General features: G+C 49.8%; 1 protein-coding gene across 1 annotated transcript in view; it reads right to left on the bottom strand.

The window, feature by feature from the left end:
• The window catches only part of PEX14 (peroxisomal biogenesis factor 14), a gene marked incomplete at its 3' end in the record, with an annotated part of 148,201 nt that overhangs the window by 20,140 nt on the left and 103,401 nt on the right, over positions 1–24,660 (bottom strand). Inside the window, exon 4 of the mRNA XM_080691281.1 lies at positions 9,779–9,907. Coding sequence (XP_080547407.1) covers positions 9,779–9,907 — 129 coding nt within the window. The remainder of the gene's footprint in view (positions 1–9,778; positions 9,908–24,660) is intronic.

The raw sequence follows: 24,660 nt of genomic DNA, 5'->3' as shown, positions 1-24,660 counted from the left end.
AAAGTGGATCCCCAGTTGCCTGGAGCTGGAGGAGGAATAGGGATTAGTGGAAGACGGGCCCCAAGGGTCCTACCGGGGTGAGAGGCTCTGCAGCACACTCACTCACCGACCATCCAGAAGTTACGAGAAGTCACTCACTTGTCCACTTGAAACAGGAGTTCCAAGATGTGTAAAACACACTTGAATCGCTTTCGTTTTGTTTGGTGGTGCTGGGGATTGAACTCAGGGGCTTTCTACCACTAAGCCACACCCCAGACCTATGTGTGCGAGTGTGAGTGTGTGTGTGGTACTGGGGATGGAACCCTTCTACCTCTGGGCTACACTCCCAGACCTATTTCATATTTTTTATTTGGAAACAGGGTCTCTTACGCCAGCGCGGCTGGCTTCGAACCTGTGCGATCCTCCCGTCTCCGCCTCCCAAGTGCGGGGATTACAAGCGTGCGCCACCACACCCGGCACCCTAGCCCTTTTTATATCTTTATTATTTATTTATTTATTATTTGTGTGTGGTGGGGGTACTGGAGTTCCTGGAAGCTCTTCTACCTTCGGGCTACACTCCCAGATCTATTTTCTACTTTTTGTTTTGGAAACAGGGTCTCTTAAGGCAGTACGGCTGGCTTCGAACCTGTGCGATCCTCCTGTCTCTGCCTCCCAAGCGCAGGGATTACAAGTGTGTGTCACCATGCCCGGCTCTGTTTTTATTTTGAAACTGGGTCTCACTAAGTTGCTGAGGCTGGTCTCAAACCTGTGATGCCTCCCAAGTACTGAGAGTACAGGCGTGCTCCACTGTGCCTGGCGAATAGCTTTGTGTTTTGTGCTTTTTTTTTTTTTTTTTCAAAAAAAAAAAAAAAAGAATGGATAATTCTAGTACTTGGGAGGTTGAGAGAGGAGGAGGGTTGGGGGTATAGTTCAGGCAGGATGCCTCTGGGTCCAATCCCGGTACCCACACCCGAAAAGAGAGACAGAGACAGAGACAGAGTGGGGGCGGGGGGAGGCTGGTTTAGGTTTGAGGCTGGGGTGTAGCTCAGTGGTAAATTCCTTACCTAGCTGCCCTGAATTAGATCCCCAGTACTGCAAAAGAGAGAGCAGCAGACAGACAAGCAGCTCAATAGTACAACCTCCTGAACATAAGGTGCTGGCACGGTGGATGCCCATACAGAAGAAATGAACCTTGGCCGGCAGCTCACATCATACATGAAAAGTAACTGAGAATGAGTCACAAACCTAAACGGAAGCGCTTACACCACAAGGCCAGAGGTGTGTGTCAGGGGAGAGTGCTTGGCTAGCGAGCCAGCGGCCTGCACCCCGCCGCACACCACCAACATGGCAAAGCTGCTGCTGCTAGACCAGACACGGCACTAAGTCTTTCCCTCAGGAGAGGCAAGCGCTTCTGAGGACACGAAACCACGACTGGGGAAGGGTGAGGGAAGGAGGGAGAGAGGAAGGAGTGCAACATCAAAATTAAAGCCTTGTCAGCGCTTGGGAGGCTGAGACAGGAGGATCGCGCAGGTTCGAAGCCAGCCTCAGCTACTGAGTGAGGCTCTCAGCAACTTAGCGAGACCCTGTTTTCAAATTAAAAAAATATATAAAATAGGTCTGGGAGTACAGCCCAGAGGTTAAAAAAAATAATCCCCACGCTTGGGAGGCGGGGACAGGAGGATCGCGCAGGTTTGAAGCCACCCACTCTGGCTTAGGAGACCCTGTTTCCAAATAAAAAGTATAAAATAGGTCTGGGAGTGTGGCTCAGAGGTAGAAGGGCTTCCAGGAACCCCAGTATCACAAAAAGGGGGGGGCAACATTTGCCGGGCGTGGTGGCGCACGCTTGTAATCCCCGCACTTGGGAGGTGGAGACAGGAGGATCGCACAGGTTCGAAGTCAGCCGGGCTAGCTTAAGAAACTCTGTTTCCAAAAAAGTATAAAATAGGTCTTGGAGTATAGCCCAGAGGCTGAAGGGCTTCCAGGAACCCCCCCCCCGTACCACCCCCCAAAAAAGGGCAACACTTAAAAACAAAAAGCCTAAGCCAGGCATGGTGGCGCACGCCTGTCATCCCAGTCCTTGGGAGGCCGGGAAAGGAGGATCTCAGGTTCAAGGTCAGCCTCAGCAGCTTAGTAAGATCTCATTTCAAAATTAAAAAAAAAAGGGCTGAGGGTTTAGCTCAAAGGCAGAATGCTCCTAGGTTGAATCCCCAATAGAAGTGGGGGGGAAAAAAAAGGTCTTTTCCTACCCACCAAGATGTTACCAAAAGCAAAGAAATAACTTCCTGATCCTTCCAAGCTGAAGTCAGAAAAAACAAAGTTCGGTCAGAGGCTCGGCAGAACTCCTCATAACACGTCTATGAAGGAGGCCCTGAATCTGGGGTGCATAAAGAACTCTTCTAGGTCAATAAGAAGATAATAAGCCAGGCCTGGTGGCCCACGCTGATCATTTCAGTACTTGGGAAGCTGAGAAAAGAGGATCGTGGTTTGCGGACAGCCTCAGCTACTACTTAGTGAGGCCCTTTGCAACTCAGCCAGACTCTGTTTCAAAATAAAGAATAAAAAATAGGGCTGGGGGTGTAGCTCGGAGGGAGAATGCCCCTGGGTTCCATCCCTAGTACCACCACCAAAAAAAAAAAAAAAGAAGACAACTAATACAGGCAGATGAGTGGAACAGACACATCACAAAATAAGATATGCAAATGAGCAATAAACACAGAAAGCTGCTCAGCCTGGCTAGTGAGCACAGAAGGGTAAGCCCGAGATATTAGGAGACACCGCTCTACACGCTTAATTAGAGCCACTAAAATTAGAAAGACCGGGAAAACCAACTGTTGGTGAGAGACAGAACCCCAGTGGCAGGCGGGAAGGTAAACTAGCCCGGCCACTCTGGAAAACAGCTTCATATCAGCCACGCACAACACACACACACCAGCAATCCAGCCCCTGGGCACTCACCCAGGAGGAAAAGAGCACATCAAAGCTTGTACCGAGCGCTCACAAGAGTGCTGCTCGCCACCCATCACTCAAACTGGAGGTAACCCACAGCCCATCAAGTGGGAGTGGATCGACGCTGGTGGGTGTGTCCATACAACAGACACCACGCGATAATAAAACGGAAGGGCCTTCTGGTACGCACAGCAACTTGGCCAACCCGCAACATCATGCTGGGTGAAAGAAACCAGACATAAAAGTGAACATACCATGCGATCCCATTTATATAAATCTCAGGGAAAGAGAGACCTAATAAGTAGCCAGAGAAAGCAGAGTAGTGGTTGTCCTGGAAGCTGGAGGGGGGAGGACTGACTGGAAACGGGGCACCAGGGAGTCTTTGGAATATTGCAAACATTCCACAGTGTGGTGATGGTACCATGGGTGTGCACGCTTGTCAAAACTCAAATGGAACAATTACAGTGGGTGTGTTTTACTTTATGCAAACGATACCTCAATAAAGCCGATTTAGAAAAATAAAAAGTATGCTCATAATGTTAAAAAATAAAAGCGCTCGAGGAAGGCTGCAGTGATTGAGGAAACTGCCCAGCGTGCGGGGTCCCAGGCCTCTTGCTGCTCAGCCAGCAGCTGGGAGCCAGGGGAAGAAGTGAGGCCCGAGAAAGAGCACTCCACGCAACCTTGGAACCTGCCCGCAATCCCGGATTCATACAAGAAGATACAGCAGGCTGCACGTGGCGGCGCGGGTCTGCGATCCCGGGACTTGGAGGCCGAAAAAGGAGGAGCACGGGTTTGAGGACAGCCTCAGCAACTTAGCGAGACTCTTCGTGACCTAGTGAGACTCTCTCCAAAGGGGGTAAAATGGGGTAGGGGAGTAGGTTGGAGGTAGAAAGCCCCTGGCTTCTACCTCCAGTGACACACACACACACACACGATACCCATTTATGAGAGTTATGAAGAGTAATAATAAAATGAACAATCAATCCTAAACCTGCCTAATTTACCAGCTAAAACTTCCTAGATGCCCTTGGAGCTGGTCACGTGACCCTCTCACCCATCGTCCTGAGCTTAGCCATGCTTTGAGCTTGCATACGGCTCATGGGAAGCTGAGTCACACTCCACCCGCACGAGACCTGTGTTTCTCAGCCTCCTTTGCAGACAGGTACGTCCGTGAGACGAGTCCCACGGCAGAGAGGAACTGGACGTGGCAGGGCAACTTCCAGGAGGCGTCTCTGGAAGGCGGCTCGGCCCCTTCCTTCCTTCCCTCCTCCTGTTGCCGCGGGTTGACGGCAGGCAGGACGGAGGAGCTGGAGCAGAGGCTGAACCTCAGGATGGCCGCCGCCGCCAGCCGTCCAGGCCGCCCCCACGGCAGCCTGGACAACCCTCCTTCACAGAACACAGAGAGATCCTTCTGCTGTCTTAGGTCCAATGTGACTCCCTGACCCTCAAAGGCAGCTCGGGTTCTGCCTCCTCCCAAAGCCCCCCTAGGTCACCCGGCTGGGGTTTGCTTTGTTCCTGAATTCTGAAATGGACTCCTCTCAACCTGCGCACCGTAACAGATGGCCGGTCAGTCTCCATCCTCCCCCGAGCACGGGGCTTCCGTCCACACGAGCGGCGGCCTCTTGAAGGCAGGCCCTGTGCTCCCTACCACGGCCTGGCACCCAGTCTGCCGCGGGGCTGCCAAGCACCCAAAGAGGTCCAAAGGCAATAGGGCCGATTTTAACACTGGGCCACTAATGTGGTCGCGCTGGGAGCAGGGCTTCAACGCCAACTGGACGGTGCACTTCCAGGTGAAGCATCTGGTGCTGGGTTGTCCTGCCACGTCATGACTCTCTGTCTCCCCCTCCCACGTCCCTGGGTGTCCCAGCACTCAACCTCCCAGAGCCGCTGGGGGCCATCACACAGCGCAAGTCTGCGCGGCTGTCCGCTGCTCTCTGGAGCGGCCCTTCCCTCTCTGCCCCCTCCCGCCTGGGCATGCTCAGCGGCCTTTCCCTCTACGTGGAGCCAGTGGAGAGAGCGGCCGGGCCTGCTGCTGTAGTCCTCTGGAGCGTTTTACTCTTCCCTGCAGTGCTGGGGACTGCGCCCAGAGACTCGGCCTCCACTGCTGAGCTAGACCCCAGCCCCATGGTCTGGGTCTTAAATGTCCCCAGAGGCCCATGTTCTAGAGACCTCTGCCCTAGGCAGGTGCTACTGGGAAACGTGAGACCTTTAAGGGGGGATCAGGGGAGGTGCTTGGTCACTGGGGCGCGCCTTCGGAGGGAGTGGTGGGCCGTGTCCCTCCTTTCTCTCCCTGGCTGTGCCATGACTTGCTTTGTTCTGCCATGTACTCGTTACTGCGTCCGGCACCCCACAAGAGGGCCAAAGCAACGGGGCCACCCAGAATGGATGGAAACTGAGAGCCAAGATAAACCTTTTCTATTTAGAAATTGATTAACTCAGGTATTAAGTAATGGAAACCCTTATCAATCTTTTCATTCCAGGGTCTAGCACAGAACCAAGCACACGGCAGGCATTCTATATTAAAACACTTGAGCCGGGCGTGGTGGGGCACGCTTATACACCCAGTACTTGGGAGGCTGAGACGGGAGGCCCACAGGTTCACAGCCAGCCTCAGCTACTGAGTGAGACCCTGTTTCAAAAATAAAGAATAAAAAGCCAGGCGTGGTGGCATGTGCTTGTAATCCCAGCATTCGGGAGGCTGAGACCGGAGGATCACGGTTCGCAGACAGCCTCAGCTACTTAGTGAGGCCCTCCGCAACTCAACGAGACCCCGTTTCAAAAATAAAAAGACTAAGAAAAGAGGGCAGGGGGTGTAGCTTGGAAGTCAAATGCCCCTGGGTTCCATCCCCAGACCTGCAAAAAAAAAAAAAAAAAGAATAAAAAAGAATAAAAAAATAGGGCTGGGGGTAGAATGCTCCTGGATTCAATACCCAGTACTACTACTAATAATAATAATACACTTGCTGCCAGGCGTGGTGGCGCACTGTAATCCCACGCTTGTAATTCCAGCATCCAGAGGCTGAGACTGGGGGATCGCAGTTCGCGGACAGTCTCAGCTACTTAGTAAGGCCCTCTGCAACTCAGTGAGACCCTGTTTCACAAATATAAAGACTAAAAAAAAAAAAAATATATGGCTGGAAATATAGCTCAGAGGTAGAATGCCTCCGGGGTTCCATTCCCAGTACGGAAAAAAAAGAAAAAAGAAAAAAGGAAAAAAAAAAAAAAAAACACTTGCTCAGTGAAATAATCAATGCTAGGCATGGTGGCACATACCCGAAATCCCAGTACTTGTGAGGCTGAGACCAAAGGATTGCAAATTTGAGGCGAGACTCTGCAATTGAGTGGGACCCTCAGCGACCCAGCAAGACCCTGTTTCAAAACAAAAGAAGGGCTGGGGATATTGCTTGGAGGTAGGGTGCCCCGGGCTCCAAGCCAGTCTCCTCTCCCCCACCCAAACAGGGACAAGTATAGTTACCAGCAGGGCTATAAAAGAAGCCCAGCGAGAAGGAACCTCGGGATTCCTAACGGACGGCTTGGAGCCCCTCACTGCAGCAGGCCTTCACCTCCGACTCTAAGAGGAGGCAACCAAGCAGAGGTTTGGGGTCTGTCTTTGAAGAGGCCCCAAGTGTTATCAAAGACAGTGAGGAAAGTATTCAGGCTGAGAAACAAATTATTGCCCTGCAAAATTTATAATGGCTCCTCCTATCTCAAAGCTCCTTGAGGGAAGAGGCCCAGGCCGCCGGGCAGCCACAGGGGCCACGCTTGGGCCCGCGCACACGCACCGACTACGGGACCATGGGACCGCGCGGGGATGAACAGGCGGCCAGCTCCCCTCACCAACCACCGCCTCCATGTGGTCCCGTGATGCCAGGTGTGGAACACCCAGAAAAACTTAAAACTGAGCAACAGATGTAACTCTTACGGTGACTCTGAACTGGAGACTCGGGCGGATGGGTGAGCCCTGAGCGCGCTGGCTTATCCACACCAGGTGACACCCTTCCCTGGCGTCAGCCTCCTGCCACGTTGACAAAGACTCCCTAGCCACGTTAATTTTTCTCTTTTCTGTAATCTCATGGTATTTTTTGTCTGTATAATTAATTTTGGCATTAAATCACAGCGTCTTATATTATTATCTTTTTTCTAAAGGGTTTATCTTATCTTTCCCAAAGAGCCTGCGAGATTTTAAAAGATCAAGCTTTGACTCTCACATGGTGCAGTTCTGAGCGCGTGGCGGATGCTTAGTAAACACGGGGCACCAAGCTGGCACCACTCGGGTGGGTCCCCATGCCCTTGGCCAACACTGGCGCTCACTGACATCCCAAGGTCAACCACACTGGCCAAAGAGCAGAGACCTGGCAGGAGCCACGGGGCGGCGGCCAGGATGCCCCTGCCCGGGGTGGCTCCACTCTGACTCTGGGCATCTGGGCTGGGCCCAGGGAATCCCGTTTTCTAGGCTCGGGCTCAGAGCTGGAATGTCCTTAAAAAGCCAAGGAACGGGAAGGAAAGGGCTGCTGGGGACTGGGGTATAAAATCGGCAGGAACACACGTGAACAGAGGCCATAAATCCTTCCGGGATGCAGACAATGCCTTAGCGATAAGCATGCAGATTGCACACCTAGTTCAGAAACTCCCCTGAGTTTGCTTGTAATTAAGGGGGTTAGAAAGGTAAAAAAATATATAAACCCAATTAATCATTTAAATATTTAAAGTCAGATTTTTTCCTCACTCCAGGATTAGTATATTTCATAACGCCAGCAGCCGACAGCCCTGGTTTTTACTGGGGTTCATTTTAGAGCATGTTTAAACTAGTCAGATTGAGTGATGCTTCTAGCAACTAATCGCATGTCAAATAAAAGATATTTTATGTAATAAATTACCGCTACAAGTAATTCAAATGTCATTTATCAGTTTTATTATCAGTCAGGCAAAGTCTTGTTTCTCTATATTAATCAAAATCAAGCTTTTTTTTTTTTTTAAGCAGTTTTGACACCTCTTGGCAAAAGTACAGAAGTGAAGACGCAGCGTCCCCCGGAGCCGAGGAGCGTGTAACGGTACAAGGAGAGCGGAGCCCAACGGGGCAGCTGAAAACTTCAGGGATTTAAAATCACCACTGCCACTGTTTTTATACTAGTGTCAAAGCAGGAAGAAGACCATCTCTAAGAAGATGTATTTTATTTTTAGGGCTAGGAGACTCAAAAATACTCCTACCTAAATACCTAGCGTGTAATGCTTTCCCTCAACCATCTGGACAGGAGAGCAATCCACATGACTCAATGCCCGCTCCTCCTGGGGCTCCCCACCTCGGGATTCTTCTGCCTCTTTCAGAAAGACTAGCACTTTAACCCTTTTGCTTCCAGAAAGCAGGCAGAACACGCCATTTTAGGCCAGCTCTGTGACCAACCAGAGCAACTTGCTCTGAGCAAGAAGTTTCCAAGTAGCCGAGAGACCTGTTTGGTATTAAGCCATGGGAGGAAACAGCTGGAACAGAACAGAACAGATGTGCATCTTAGAAAAGCCCGCACCCCAGCTGCCACTGCCTGTCCTCGACAAATCCCATTAAGCGGCTGGGCCCAGGGACACAACTAAGAAAAAAGTGTGGAGACTAGTCTTTGGTTAAAGAGAAACACAGAAAGTAGGTTTCGGGCCCAAAGTAAGCACAACGAACTGACAGAGTGCTGGCCAAGAAAGAGACACGCTCCACGCTGACACGTGGCTGGTACCGACCCAGAGCCAGCACGAGGCTCGCCGTGGAGGCTCTGCTCATCAGGCCTCGGAGGTCGTGATGCCAGCGGCCTGCTGGGTAGATGAGTGCGTGTGCCCTGGCCCCCCACCTGGCCTCATCTGGAAAGCAAAAAAGGGGATATCTATGTGAGCTCTGTGGCACACACAGCAAGCCCCGGCCAGGCTGCAGGGGAGGCGGCCCTGCCGCAGAGCCAGGTCAAAACCGCGGCGAAGCGAGAGAGGTGGCTTCAGACCAGGTGTTCAGGGACCCAAATGAACTTATCATTTAAAAATACACCTTTTAAAATCTTGTATCTAATGCTGTTTTATATTATTTTTGAAAAAATAAAACTTCTAATAGAGACAATTAAAATGAAGACAATTATAGAAATGTCATTTTGAAAGATAATGGAGCTAATAATGCTGGGTTACGTTAAAGCAACAAAACTGAGCTATTTTCTGCAGCTTTGGAGTCAATTCAACCTGCTCAGATCACTTATAATAATTTATAAATGAATTAAAAAGGGCTCTGGCTGTATTTTGGAGGTGCGTATTTACTAGTAGATTACCATGACAGCTTTCATTTAAAAACACCAAACCCTCTCATGGTCTTGATCGTGCGCACTAGTTAAAGACAATGTTCGAGAAGGACCTTCCCGTCGAATGCCAGGCTCTCTGCCAGCCTGCCACTACGTGAAGGACGGGGCGGGAGCAAAGGAGACGCTAGACGACACCCACAAAAGTATTAAAAAGTAAAATGAGGCCAGTTGCTTCGGTGAACAAAGGAGAATCGGCGGCGCTGTTCTTGGGGAAAGAGTAACATTCAAAAGCCCTGGTGTGCAAGACAGAAGCAACCACCGATGCCGCGGGTCCTCTCAGTCACTGGAGCAAGGAAGCAGGGCCACCAGTGCGATTCTTCCGGCCCCTGTTCCTTCTTTAACCTTGGCCACATTCCTAGAAGTCTGTTGAGGAGAGGATCTGGGTGTGTTAGGTTCTTTTGGAAAAGCCCAAGATTTTTCCAAAAACCCAGTTCCTCTCGGTTTGCTGAATCCAGGAAACAAACACGGCTCAGCCGGCATCCTGAATCCCTGCCGCGGTTAGAGCTGGAACTGGAGCTGGAGCGGGGACTTACTGTATGGCTGCGCGGTGCGGTGAGGGGACTGGACAGGAATCACCTGCGTGGCCGGGCCCAAGGAAGAGGGCTCCTCGGCAGCGGTGCCCGACTGCTGGAAAGCCAGGTCAATCTCTTCGTCCGTCAGCCCTGAGGAGAGAGCACAGGAGAGCAGGTGAGCGCCTTCGCCAGGGTCCGCGGCTGCAACAGAATCGTCCTTGAGAAAAGGCCCTTACGGCCACAGAGTGCCTGGCATCCCAGGAAACTGTTGCCTCCCCGATTTCGGATTCTCCAGAACCTCTCTCAGTTGCAATTTAACCTTAAGCGACAGAATATTAGCCTCAACACTGCTTCCAAATGTGGCTCATTCAATTTCCTTAATTTATCCTTGAGTTTATTGCTGCTTTTGAAGTCGCTCCGTACTGCAATTCTCCATTCTTCCCCTGAAAACAGATACCATCAACTGCAAATGTGGCTCATTTTAATCTGTAATGGTGTTAAAAAAAGAGGGGAAAAAACTAACAATAATGCATGAAAACAGACAGGGAAACAAAAAACTAATTATTGGGTGAGACGACTAATTAGTCTAGATCGTTTCCGAAGACGGGAATAATTTGCTTTATTTTATGACAAATGCAGAAATAAAAAGAAAAATCAGGACTGACTGTGATTAGTATGAATGGGATACAGAATGTAAAGAAGAAAATAAAACAAGAAAACAGATCAAAACAAGGCCAGGCCCAAACTTGGAGATGATTATTGCTCTAGCCTGTCATAGGCTGCCGAGATCGCCTTTGGCTAGTTTTTCTTCCCTTTTTTTTTTTTTTTTAATCTTCCCAACACTCTAAACCACACTGCACGTGGGACATGGGGAAATAGCAGGGCGCCATCTGCAGTGGCTGTAACATGTGGAGAGGATGTGCCCGGGGAGGAGTGTAAGGCAGTGAGCCCCCATGGAGACCCTGTTCCGCGGGCACAGGGCGGGGCTATTTCAGCAGGTCTGGGGCTGACTGGGGACTTGGACTCGTGGGTGGAGGAGGAGGGCACCGACCAACCCACAGGACAGGAATGAAGTGTGGCGCCCAGGTATGAGAAAAACCTTCCCACAGGGCCCCCTCGGGCAGGCTCAGAGCCCAGGAAAGCGCCCCGCCACGGCGAGTGGGCCAGGCACAGGGAGGTCGCTCGGGGCTGCAGAGCGCCACTCGGGCCGGCCCGCCCACCCGCCCGCCCGCGCTGTTCTGGGAATCCCAACACCGGCCGAGCCGCAACACAGCTTTTAAACCAGAGCCGAGCTTTCCCCCATCTGGCCGGCAGCTCTCCATTAGAGGCCACAGCATGGCACACCTGCCCCTGGGGGGAGATGAAGGAGGCAGCGGTTCTGAGGATCAGCGTCTTCAAAGCATGGAGCCTGGCACTCTGAGCCTAGGGGCTAATAGACAGTGCACATTAGTGTTCTAGAGTGCGGAGCGGCCCTGCGCCATATTGGCATGAGCTGACGACAGCCATCCCTCCAACTTCTCATGCCCTTCCGCAACTGGTCGAGGGAGCGCCTGGACTCTGCGAGAAGGGCCTGGGCTCTCTTTCTCTTCCTTGCACTGAGTGGGTGAGGTCTGCCTCATTTGAAACTGCAGCTCTAGACCATGTGCAGCGTGCCTTGGGGCTGGCCAGGAGCAGGCAGGCCACGCTGCGGGACACCCCAGACGGAGGGGCAGGGCCCACTCCTTCCAGGCGGTCCCCATGTGGCAGCCGAGCCTGCTCTTCCTAGGTGGAAGGGAACCCCGTGTGAGTGCCGGAGGAGACGGCCTAACCAGTTCCTAATCAGCCACCAGAGGAGAGAGCTGCACTGCGGCGTCAGCACGGCTGCTGGTCACTGGCACACTCAGGATTCGACAAACCTGGCCTGCGTGTGCCGTGTCAGCTGCGGGCTGCAAATGAGGATAATTTCCCCAAAAGGAGCATTCAGTTGCATTCTCATTTTCCCTTTTGGCTCTTTCAAATATAAACAAGTACGATAATGCTTAACGCTGGGGAAATATACAGCAAGTTACCGGCTGTGCCACGGCCCCGAGAGCTGGAGCTGGTTAAAGGAACAGGACTCCCCTGCCCGTTGTTCTGCCCTCTGGCCCTGAGCTTTTATGAAGCCTATTTTCCTAATAAAACATGTTCCTTGCATGACCGCAGCCGAGCCCACCAGTGCGGCTGAGTTCAGAGGGCATCCGCACTTCCTTCCAGGCTCTTGTTTCTCGGAGACCTTATCATTTGATAACTCTAAATTTACTGGAGCTGGAATTCTGATATCCCTCGTTCTCTGGGAGAGCCAGGGTTTTGTTTGGTTACAATTAATGAGTCATTTTTCTTCCTTAAAAAAATAAGCATTTTAACAATCTCATTGGACGATATCATCTCCGAGCTGGAGCACTAACCCAGTCACTGCCCTCACTCAGCAGATGAGACCCGAGGGCCAAGGAGGGTGAAGACTGCCCAGACCACACTCGTCCCGGGGAACGGTAACGCCGGTGACAACCCGAGGCACTCCGTCTCCAGCCCGGGGACTCGCCACCACACTACAGCCACGAAACATGAAGTCTCAGGTCTTCAATCCTGGTAAAGCGCTCACCCATCACCACCCCAGGCACCCCATCTATAGGGAGGAGCCCAAAACTGGCGTGTGGGCGACACCGGGACAATACAGCAACCGAACGTCTGGGTCCTGGCTGCAAACGGACCCTTCTCAAACGGAGTAGAAGACACTGCGCGTCCGCGCCCTTGTCACGTTCTAAGGTCCTGACTCCCAGCCCGATGCCAGCGCCACGAGGGGCTGGCACCTACGCTTCCCGAGCGTCCTCGGGGCGGCAAGGCTGGGCAGCCTCAGGACTCATTTCCAGGACTCGGGCGGCTCCTCTGCGACTCACGGACTAAGTGGGCTGCCCAGCTGTCCCCATGTCACACCTAGTTACCCACCCGGTCATCTGGTGCACAGACGACCCTAGAACCCAGACATAAGCCTCCAGGTGCCCGGGCCCATCTTCCCACCCACCTCCGAGATAAACAGTGCAGATCTCTGATTGAGACCTTGCAGAATCCAAAAGGTTAAAAGGAAGAATAAAGGAAACTGCCAATTGTAAGTGAATTATATTTGGCTCTGAAGCTGAGGCGCCGGCTATATTATAAAAGGCACCTCTTTGCGTTGTTTACCATCACCCTGACTAATGCAGACCTTTTTTTTTGTTTTAAATAATCTCATGCAAATTAGACACACACACTTCCTTCCAGTTGATTGCTATCTGCAAGGAATAATCTAACAGCAGAGGGACTGAACGGTGGCTGAGATGCAGACAGGAGCTAGGGCTTCACCGTGCTGGGCAGGCGAGCCTCCTGCCCTCCCCACGGACCCAGGACTTCCTGTAGCTGCTGCCTCTGCAAGAGCCAGTCCCTTTTCAGAAAGCACGAATCTTCTCTCAGTTGGGATGGCAGTGTGCATGAACTGTCCCGCTAACTCTTAGCATTTACGTGGTCTTCCAGTAACTTCTCTTCTGCCACGCGGTGATTTTCAAGAGCTACCGCCTCCCGTCCCAGCCTATAGCAGTGACAATTAAGCTATATTATTGAAAGAGAACACAAGATCCCGCTCAGTCACCCAACGCACTCACTAGCTTCAGGCAAGAGAGGGAAGGTTGAGGGAACCGACCTGGCCGGCAGGAAGAGCAGGACCAGGCCCCGGCTCTGAGACGAGCGCCACCCGCCCACCAGCGCCGCAGCGGCCTGACCTGCAGACCCCAGCCCTCTCGAGAAGATGCCAGGGGCCCGTTCGCTCAATTCTCTACAATCTACTTCCAAAAACGTCCAGAACAGTTAGTTCCCTTTACCAGATGTCTGCTGCCCCTGTGTAGACACTGGGCAGAGGGTTTCTTCTCCAACACTTTCTCCAGGGTGGGCTGCTTTAAAAAAAAAAAAAACAGAACAAGCTGAATGACATCCTATCGATCAATAAAGCCCTCTTTTACAGCCATCTGAACTGAATATTCGCCTCAGGGCAGCCACACCTGCCTATTTTTATCCCCCATCGGATAAACAAATCCATTTTTTTTTTCCCTAAAGGTTTCTGTTAAAATGCAAACAAAACCTTAGAGAGTTGCACCGGGTCCCTTTCCAGGACTCAGGCCAAACAGGCAGCACTCAAGGACAGCCTTTCTTCTGAAGGAGGGCTGTGCTAGATAGAGCTTCTCAGAACAGGTGACCTCAACACAGTCCCAGAGCCCGAGCACCACCCCAGGCCTAGCCCTGTGCGGGTGGAGCAGAAAGACAGATGACAGCGGACAGCGGACAGCCGTGTTCTCTGCGTTTTTTCAGGTCCAACAACAGACAGGACAGAGGGTCAGCAGTGGTTTGAAAATATGCAGGGCAATGAATGCTGGACAGCACCATCCAGCCCAGGACGGGCCGCAGAGAAAGGCCACTGGGAAGGGCGGGAGACTGGGGCCATCTTCCTCCCACCCAGTCCCTCCATCTCCAGGACTTGGGCAGTTCATCTGGGACTCACAGACACCGAGCCGGGTCACCTCTCTCAGAACACGACTCGTTATCTGCCCTGGCACACTCCACGGGGAGATGAGGCGGAGAAGACAGGTGCTAAAAATACTCCCCAAATTAAAAGAAAAATCAACTCTCTCAGCAGAGGCTTGGGGTGGAGAAAGGGAAAAAGTCTTTTTATTTTATTTTATGAACATTTTGTTGGAACAGGAGAGTACAATAAGGACTCTCAGAGCCTCTAAAAGTCGTCGGATGACCTGTAGACCCCTATTTCCCAGTGCCTTGTATAAAATTGAATTTTTTAAACATAAATTACACGTAATGACGACACTGTAAAAACTAACAGTAATGGAAAGCAGTGCTGTATTTCATTAGCCTGTATTATTCCGTGCCACCTGATCCAGCCGGGCCTTGTTTATGAGTTAGTGTGCGAGCAGATGCCGATGGAAGCATTTGCTTCGACCTTGCTCTTCTCATTGGGGCATGAAATTACGACGGCAGCACCTTGATATTACAGCCATAAATACAGTAAACTGCAAATTTAAGCCAACGGCTCCTATTGTCTCTGAACATAAAGCTGATCGGTATTTATTTAAAAGGAGAACAAAAAAAATATTATATATCACCTTGTTTATGGGGCCGCCCCCACCCACTTTCTTATCCCCTCCCCCAGGCCCCCAACCTGTCTAATTTACTTGGCTAAAATATTAAGCAAATAAGCCAAACAGTTTCTTTTCCGCTGATTAACTATTCCCACGCATCAAAAGCAGCTTTTGAGAAAACTAATTCCAAACATTCACCTGAATGAAAGTCTCTATACAAACTGATCTGGGGGGGGGGCCTCCCACCATCTTGAGAGTGCTATATAAATTTACAAACAGCACGGGAGTGAGGGAAGTTCAAACAGCAGGAGAAAAGTTGCTGACGGGCGTGCCCTGAGACGGAATGTCCTCTCAGTACCCTTCCAAAACCCGTTAGGTAGAAATGCTATTTCAAAAAGCAGCAAAACGCTGCCTCCTGCCAGCCAACGAGAGGAAGAAAGCTGTCCACCCAAGAATGAGGTTCTCATCTGAGCGCGGAGCGCCGGGGACCTCTCATTACAACCTGCGCCGATCCTCTCCTTGGCCCAGTGAACCATAAAGGCGCATACCCTTTAAATACAGTAAATGCAGAAGGAAACAGGCACAAAGACAAAAGGACACTGGATAGCACCCAGCCACACTCCGGGTATAAATCACGGAGTAAAACGCCAGGCGCAGTGCCTGTCAGTGCCAGCTTAGAGACGAGGGCCTGGCAGGCTCGGCGCACGCCGAGTCTAAGGAGAAGGCACCGCTGCTTTCCTCGGGTCCAGGAGGATGCCCTGCTCGCAGAAACAGAGGCGATGGGAAACTCAGCCATGTTCCCTCGGGTTACGGGTGAAAACCAGAGCATCGGCAGGCAAGCTCCAAGTCACCACTAAAGGAGCACAGAAGGACCAGCTGAGCACTGAACTGAACTGGTTTTGAGGGGAGTTTAATTCCAAAGCAGACAGGCTGGAGTCACAGGGCCGGGCGCCCAGCAGCACCCGTGACAAGGCCAAATAGACCAAGATCAAAAAAGTGTCTGTACGTTTGCTTTTGACAGGTTATTTCACACGCAGACACACTCCCTGGGAGCCCTAAATTATATCAGACACACCAGGCAGTGAGCTTGGCTCCTTCCACATAAGGAGGAAACTTTCCTATAAAATTTATTGAGCTCCTCTGGGGAGTTGTATAACTGGTGGACAGGACAGAAGTGAGCTGCCCCTCTGTGTAACACAAATTGAGATCTCTCACATGGAAGGCTGGGAGGGGCCCCATCAGTCCGTGATGTCTATTTTTAGATCTACACAGTCCAAAGGGGTCTCTCTTTCCTCTTAGCCTCCCTCCTAAATTAGAAATAACACAAAGAGGAGTTACTTTGGACATCTGCTCACCAGTTTCAGGGGAGCAAATGTCTTAACACTGTTGCTGTCATGAATGGCGCTCTCTTAACCCAGCAGATCTTCATAGCAGCAGCTGTGAAGTCAGTCAGTCCTGGGGAACATGGTCCTTTAAAGGCCCGGGGCTGGGGCTGATGCCGGTGGCAACACACACAGCGGTACTGCGCTTTACAGCCAAAGGCCAGGTAAGCCCAATGCCTGTTTATGCAAGTGTAGAAAAGCCGAACAGATACTTTTATTTTCTTGCGGGGTGTGGTGGGAAGCAGGGATGGGAGACTTGGGTTTGAACCCTGAGTTACATCCCCAGCCCTTTTATTTATTTTGAGACAGGGTCCTAAAGCTGGTGACCCTCCCCAGTGGCTATAATTACAGGAGTGCACAGGGGCACACAGCTTGCCACACGGCCAGCCAGGCGCCACAAGTGCCCTGGAGGTGTGTGTGTGTGTGTGTGTGTGTGTGTGTGTGTGTGTGTTATCGGGATTAAATCCAGGGGCTATACTCTGAGCCACACCCTTATTTTATATTCTTTTGATACCGGGTCTCCTAAGTTGCAGGGGACCCTTACTAAGTAGCTGAGGCTGACCGTGAACCCACGATTCTACTCTCTCAGCCTCCCAAGTACTGGGATTACAGGCAAGTGCCACCATGCTTGGCTCTGATAAACACTTTTAACAATATTTAAAACTTGCTCCTCTTTTATTTTTATTTTATTTTATTTTTTGTGGCGCTGGGGATGGAACCCAGAGGCTTTCTACCTTTGGGCTACACTCCCAGACCTATTTTGTATTTTATTTGGAAACAGGGTCTCACTAAGTTGCTGAGAGCCTCACTAAGTAGCTGAGGCTGGCTTCGAACCTGTGCCATCCTCCTGCTTGAGCCTCCCAAGTACTGGGATTACAAGCATGCGCCACCACGCCTGGCTCCTTGCTCCTCTTTTAGAAGAAACAGTAAAAGTTGTCTAAGAAACAAAACAAACAAAAACCCTGATCTTCTGACAATCAAAGAAATTCAGAACTAGAAAAAAAGTTGAGATTCGTGGGTCTTGTTTCCTATTCCTTTTCTTTCTCTTTTTTCTTCTGCTTTATAGAAAAAGAGAAAAAGAGCGTGAAGGGGGCAGGGACTCGCCCCAGCCCTGGCTCACTCGGGGCAGAACAGGATGTCCCATCAGGACTGTACTGCACCCCGCAAGCAGGGCAGCCTGGGAAGCCCGAGCCCTCTGCCATCCGACAGGGCCAGCCCACTTCAATAAGCAAAGCTTAGACGGATCCCCCACAGGGAAGAAGAAAGGAACAGATAGAGACTGGGGCAAACAGTAATGGGTACAAGGGACCTCTGCATTGGTCAGCAGCTTCCAAGTTATAGTTGGAGGGGATAAGAAGTGCTGGTATGCCCGACATGGAGGCTCGTGCCTGCAATCTTAGTACTTGGAAGGATGAGATGGGAGGATCATGGGTTTGAGGCCAACCTCAGCAACTCGGCAAGACCCTGTTTCAAAATAAAAAATAAGGCCGGGCGTGGTGACACACACTTGTAATCCCCACGCTTGGGAGGCTGAGACAGGAGGACCTCGCAGGTTTGAATCCAGCCTCAGCTGGCTTAAGAGACCCTGTTTCCAAATAGAATATAAAATAGGTCTGGGAGTGTAGCCCAGAGGTAGAAGGCCCCTGGGTTCTAGCTCTAGTACCACCAAAAATAAATAAATAACTATAAATAAAAATAAGAAATAAAGGAAGAAAGAAAACAAAACAGGTCTGGGGGTATAGCTCAGAGGCAAAACATCCCTGGGTTCAACCCCAAACCAAACAAAGTTCTGCATGGTAGGATGACTTTTCTTTTTCCTGTCTTTTTCTTAATTTCACTCCCCCCCCCCCCCCGGTGGTACTGGGGTTCCTGGAAGACCTTCTACATCCGGGATACACTCCCAGACTTATTTTTACATGTTTTTTATTTGGAAACAGGGTCTCCTAAGTCAGCGCGCGCGGCTGGCTTTGAACCTGCGCGATCCTCCTGTCTCCGCCTCCCAAGCGCGGGGGTTACGCGGGGATCACAAGCGTGCACTACCACATCCGGCTTTTTTTTTTTTTTTTGCAGTACTGGGGATGGAACCCAGGGGCATTCTACCTCCAAGCTACAGGCCCAGCCCTATTTTTTATTATTTATTTGGAAACAGGGCCTAACTGAATTGCAAAGAGCCTAAGAAGCTGAGGCTGTCCATGAACTACAATCCTCCGGTCTCAGCTTCCCGAATGCTGGGATTAAAAGTATGTGCCACCATGCCCGGCTCTGTCTATCTTTTCTGTTGTTGTTGCTATTATTATTAACAATATTAATATTATTATTATTATTTATTTTATACTTGGGATTGAACCCAAGGGCACTCTACCTCTAAGCTACACCCCACTCCTTTTTATTTATTTCAAAATAGAATCTCACTAAGTTGCCAAGGCTCCTAAATACTGGGATTACAGAGTGCACCATCACACACAGTTGTACTGTGTATTTCAACAAGCTAGAAGAAAGGATTGAGTGTTTTTGCCATAAAGAAATGATTTTTTTTTTTTTTTTTTTTTTTTTTTGTGGTACTGGGGTTCCTGGAAGCCCTTCTACCTCCAGGCTACGCTCCCAGACCTATTTTATACTTTTTTTTTTTTTTTTTTGGTGGTGGTGGTACTGGGGTTCCTGGAAGCCCTTCTACCTCTGGGCTACACACTCCCAGACCTATTTTTACATTTTTATTTGGAAACAGGGTCTCCTAAGCCAGCGCGCATGGCTGGCTTCGAACCTGCACGATCCTCCTGTCTCTGCCTCCCAAGCGCGGGGATTACAAGCGTGCGCCACCACGCCCGGCTATACTTTTTTTAAAATTTGGAAACAGGGTCTCTTAAACCAGCGCGGCTGGCTTCGAACCTGCACAATCCTCCTGTCTCCGCCTCCCAAGCATGGGGATTACAAGTGTGCGCCACCACGCCCGGCAAGAAAGATAAATGTTTGAGGAAACAAATATGTTAACCCTAGTCAGGTGTGGTGGTGCAAGCCTGCAATCCCAGTACTTGGGAGGCTGAGACAGGAGGATACAGGCTTGATGACAGCATCTGCAAATAGTGAGACTCTCATCAACCTAGAGAGAGTCTGTTTCCAGATAAGTCTAATGAGACCCTGTTTCCAAATAAATAAAATCAGGCTGGGAGTATAGCTCAAAGGTAGAATGCCTCTGGGTTCAATCCCCAGTACCACAAAAACAAAACAAAATAAAACAAAACAAACAAGCTGGGCGTGGTGGCACACCCTTGTAATCCCAACACTGGGGAGGCTGAAACCCGAGGATCATGGTTTGCGGACAGCCTCAGCTACTTAGTGAGGCCCTCTGCAAATTAATGAGACCCTGTTTCAAAATAAAGAATAAAAAATAGGGCAGGGGGTGTAGCTCAGAGGTCAAATGCCCCTGGGTTCCAGTCCCAGACCCTCAAAAAAAAAAAAAAAAAAAAAAAAGAAAGAAAGGAAGGAAGGAAGGAAGGAAGAAAAAAGAAAAACAAATGTTAACCCTGACTTGAACATACACAAATCAAATGGTACCCTATAAATAAGTATATTAAAATATTTACAATGTTTTAGTATCAGCTGAAAAACTAAATTTAAATAAATATATAATCTTTTTTTTGGTGCTGGGGATTGAACCCAGGGTCATTCTACCTCTAAACTTACAACCCCAGTCCTATTTTTCATTCTTCATTTTGAAATAGGGTCTCATTAAATTGCAGAGGGCCCCACTAAGTAGCTGAGGCCAGCCGCGAACCTGCGATCCTCCTGTCTCAGCCTCCCAAGTACTGAAATTACAAGCCTGTGCCATCACACCTGGCGTATAAATCACTTTTAAAAGAATGTATGTGCCAGGTGTGGTGGTGCGCGCTTGTAATCCCAGTACTTGGGCGGCTGACACAGGAGGCTCTCAGGTTCACGGCCAGCCTCAGCTATTTAGTGAGGCCCTCCACTTGAGACCCTGTTCCAAAATAAAGAATAAAAAATAGGGCCGGAAGTGCGTCTCAAAGGTAGAATGCCCCTGCGCTCCCTCCCCAGGACCACACACACAAAAGGAACATACATGTGCATACACACGCACACGTATCAGCTGCACATATGTGTAAGTAAAGAGGAGCTGGGGACAGAGAATGAAGGCAGGCTTTTCATTGTAATCCTGGGAATAAATGTGATCCAACAGGATAAACTAAATTTATTTTTAGGAACAAAAATATCTGGGGGGCAACCCCTCAAAAACCTTGATGGTGAACAAGATCACTTAGGATAATTATCCCAATTTGCTGGAAGAGAAAAACCAAGACATAAGAAGGCCTGGGCCCTGTCCAGGAGCTGGGAGTGCAGCGAGCCAGCCCGCAGTTCCGATTTTCTTGCTTCACCCACTGTGGCTGCAGCCGCGGCGGTCAAGTACGCAGTAGCACTTTTTCCTTCTCCACTGTGTTTTGAAAGGCAGGCATCTGTTCTGTTCTGACAGATCCTGGCTGCCCAAACGCTTCTTTCAGCTCTAAATATTTGCTTCACCAATGAAATGTTTCCATCACTGCAACAAAAGCAGCATTTGCTTTGGGATGGGAGGGACGGCCATACGCTGTTTCGGATGTTTCTCTCAACCGCCCGACTCGGGAAACAACCCCACCGTGGGACACAGGTCCTCAGAGGCAGCCGTGTCGCCAGGCTCGAGTGCCCCACGTGTGCCTAGGCTTTCCTCTCCTTTTACTTGAGTCTAGAGTCTATGATCAAAAGTTTTACTATTTAGCACTCAACTTACGTCCTAAAGTTTTAAACTGCACACGGCTATCTGGCTTTTGAAAGGTCCTCACATCTGACAGTTACACATTAAAATATGCTATACCCTAATAGGTCGATACATAAATTATTCCATCACCACCTATTTGTGTAGCTCAGATGCAGGGGGCACTGGTGGCTACTGTCGACATTACAGTATAAGTATGAAGTCCTCAAGCAAATCCATAAATGTTAGAGTGCCCATCTTGCTAAGCAATCTGAGAAAGCTAAGACCTCATCCTCTCTGCCTATTTAAACAAGAACCTCCCTTAGGTCCCCTTGCCCCAATTTCTTAGGTTGCATTTGTATTTTACTTATCTATAAGAGAATATACAAATATATAAATTTTTTTTTTGCGGGTCTGGGGGTGGAACCCTGGAGCATTTGACCTCTGAGCTACACCCCCTGCCCTATTTTTTTATTCTTTATTTTTGAAACCAGGTCTCACTGAGTTGCAGAGGGTCTCACTAAGTAGCTGAGGCTGTCCACGAACCAAGATCCTCCAGTCTCAGCCTCCCGAATGCTGGGATTATAAGTGTGCACCACCACACCTGGCCCGGCTATATTTTAGATAATATATTTGTAGCCGGGCATGGTGGCGCACACTTGTAATCTCAGCATTTGGGAGGCTGAGATAGGAGGATTGTGGTTCGCAGCCAGCCTCAGATACTTAGTGAGGCCCTCCACAACTTAGTAAGATCCCGTTTCAAAATAAAAAATAAAAAATAGGGCAGGGGGTGTAGCTCGGAGGTTGAATGCCCCTGGGTTCCATTGCCAGACCCACAAAAAAGCAAAATAAAATATTTAAAATAAAATATAGCTGGGTGTGGTGGCGCACGCTTGTAATCCCTGTCCTTGGTTGGCAGAGACAGGAGGATCATGCAGGTTCGAAGCCAGCCTCACTGGCTTAAGAGACCCTGTTTCCAAATAAAAAAATATAAAAATAGGTCTGGGAGTATAGCCCGGAGATAGAAGGGTTCCATCCCCAGTACCACCAAAATAAATAAAGTAATAAAATAAATTATAGCTGGAAGCCAGGCACGGTGGTGTATGGCTGTCGTTCTACCTGGGCCCGAGGCAAGAGGATGCTTGACTGCAGGATTTGAGGTGGGCCGGGCAACACAGGAACTCCCCACCCCCATCAAAACACACAAGCACAAAACAAAACCAACACAGAGCTGGGGAGGTGGCTCAGTGGTAGAGTGCCTGCCCGGCAGGTGCAGGCCCTAGGTTTAATCTTTAGTACTGAAAAAAATAAGTTCCCATAGATAATAAAAATAACATATACCAAATGCAGAAAATGCTCAAAGAAATACATGCAGGAAACAACAAAATCACTCATATCCCTACTCTCTACCCAGAAGTACATTAAATGTTTTAAACTTAAGTGCCAGTGTGGATAGAAGCTGTTTCCATCTTTAGCTCTTCGAGTCCACCATTAACCCTGGCGGTGCACAGCTCAGGGGTCCACGTCTGGGGCTGTGCAGGTATCGACCCGCTCGTGTGCGCTGCCGCTGCTGCGGGCGGAGGGCAGGGCTGGCCCCGGCCCGGGCTCCTCACCGCTGACTCTACACCACAGGGCGGAAATACTCCCATCTCATTCAAGGTGAAGGGAACCCAGACTTCCTGACTTCCAGCAGCGTATCATCCAGATGCACTGGCACAAGTTATGAAGACTGACCTCTGCGGGGTCGGTGGTGCGCGCCCCGACTCCCAGTACTTGGATCGCTGAGGCCAGGGGATCACAGGTTCAAGACCAGCCTCGGCAACTTAGTGAGACCCTGTCTCAAAATAAAAAATAAAATGGGCAGGGGATGCAGCTCAGTGGTAGAGCACCCCTGGGTTCAAGCCCTAGAACCAAAAATAAAAATTAAAAAGACTGAACTTTTTCCAAAATAAAAATGTTTACGTGAGACTGCCCAGTGCTAGTGAGGGAATCATGGAAGGCGAACTGAGAAACTCGCCGCGTTTGGCACGCTAGCTCGAGAGTCTGAAAGATGTTCACGCCCTGTGACTCAGCAAGTGTGCTTTTAAGAAATAAGAAGATCATCTAGTGTAAGATTCGTGGACAAATATGATTCATCAGCATATTTAAATAGCAAAAGAATTGAGTAAAGAGGAACGATTAGGCAAACTGATACACTTCCCTAATGCGGCGCTGCTGGGAACCTTGTACTCACAGGAGCAGCTTCTGAAGTGGGAGAGTGCTTTGATACACTAAGACACAGAGCAGATCCTACATGCAGAGCAGGGCTGCAATTACATTTTAAAAAGGACACAGGGAAGCGACAGACTTGCGTCATTTTCGTCTTAATCTGAATTCAACCTATATTGTTCAGAAGGAAAAAAAAGAGGGTGGGGTAGAGATCGGTGCTAGAATAATCACCCGCCACGCGCCAGACCCCAGACTCCATCCCCAGCAGCACCACATGAAGAAGATGGGTGCACACCTGTGATCCCAGGACTTGGGAGGCTGAGACAGGAGAATCGCAAGTTCGAGGCCAGCCTCGGCAAGGAGTGAGACTCTCATCAACCTAGTGGGACCTTGTTTCAAAATAAAAATAAAGCAGGGCTGGAGGTGTAGCTTGGAGGTAGAATGCCCTGAGTTCAATCCCCAGCACCAATAAGAAAAGGGAAAAAAGTTAGTACTGTTAAATGTAGGCCTGTGGCCCACACCGCTCCTCTGGACTGGGTGTGCAGTATCTACCCGCCCGCCTGGTGCCGCCCGTGGGCGTCTAACAGGTTCTGTAACAGTGGGCCGACACTGAGCTCCTACCTTGCCCCACCACACTGCCCTATTACTAGTTCATGGCAGCTCCAACCTCCTGTCACCCAAGGCTGAAAACCTTGTCGTTTCTACTTCTCTTTCAACTGATTTCATCAAATCAGGAAGGAAGGAAGGAAGGAAGGAAGGGAGGGAGGGAGGGAGGGAGGGAGGGAGGAAGGAAGGAAGGAAGGAAGGAAGGAAACGGGCCTTATAAAGATGGCCCTCCCAGACTGGCCATTCTTTCAGAATCAAGTCCATCCCAATTTCTTCTTGCTTTTGGGTGGCTCTTCAGTGCCTTCAAACAATATTTTTCAAAAATTTTTCATCCAATAGCCGGGCGTGGTGGCACATCCTTGTAATCCAGTACTTGGGAGGCTGAGACAGGAGGATCAAAGATTTGCAGCCAGCCTCAGCTACTTAGTGAGGCCCTCCGCAACTTGACGGGTCCCTGTTTCAAGGTAAAGAATAAAAATAAGGCTAAGGGTATAGTTTAGAGGTAGAATGCCCCTGCTTCAATCCCCAGTACTACACAAAAATTTTTTTCATCCAAAATTTATATTTGTTATTGGTGGGAATATTATTCTGACACAAACAACACTGTCACCATCAAAGGCTGGATTCTAACTCGGAATGTTTCTAAAGGACAGGAATGATGAAGTAAGCCTTCTGCTGGTCCACGTTAAAACTGCTAATAAGGCACAGCAATTAAAACCCTGTGGCCCTCGTGTAAGAGCGCACAGGTCCATCAAAACAGAGGCGACATCCCTGAAAGAGGCCTTGTCAGACGGTAAGATGTAATATGTGGTAAAGGGGCCACAACAAACA

Source organism: Muscardinus avellanarius, assembly GCF_963383645.1.
Source record: "Muscardinus avellanarius genome assembly, chromosome: 3".
In the NCBI taxonomy this organism is placed as follows: Eukaryota; Metazoa; Chordata; class Mammalia; order Rodentia; family Gliridae; genus Muscardinus; species Muscardinus avellanarius.
The sequence above is the reverse complement of the archived record's forward strand: the minus strand, read 5'-3'. Positions and strand labels throughout refer to the sequence as shown.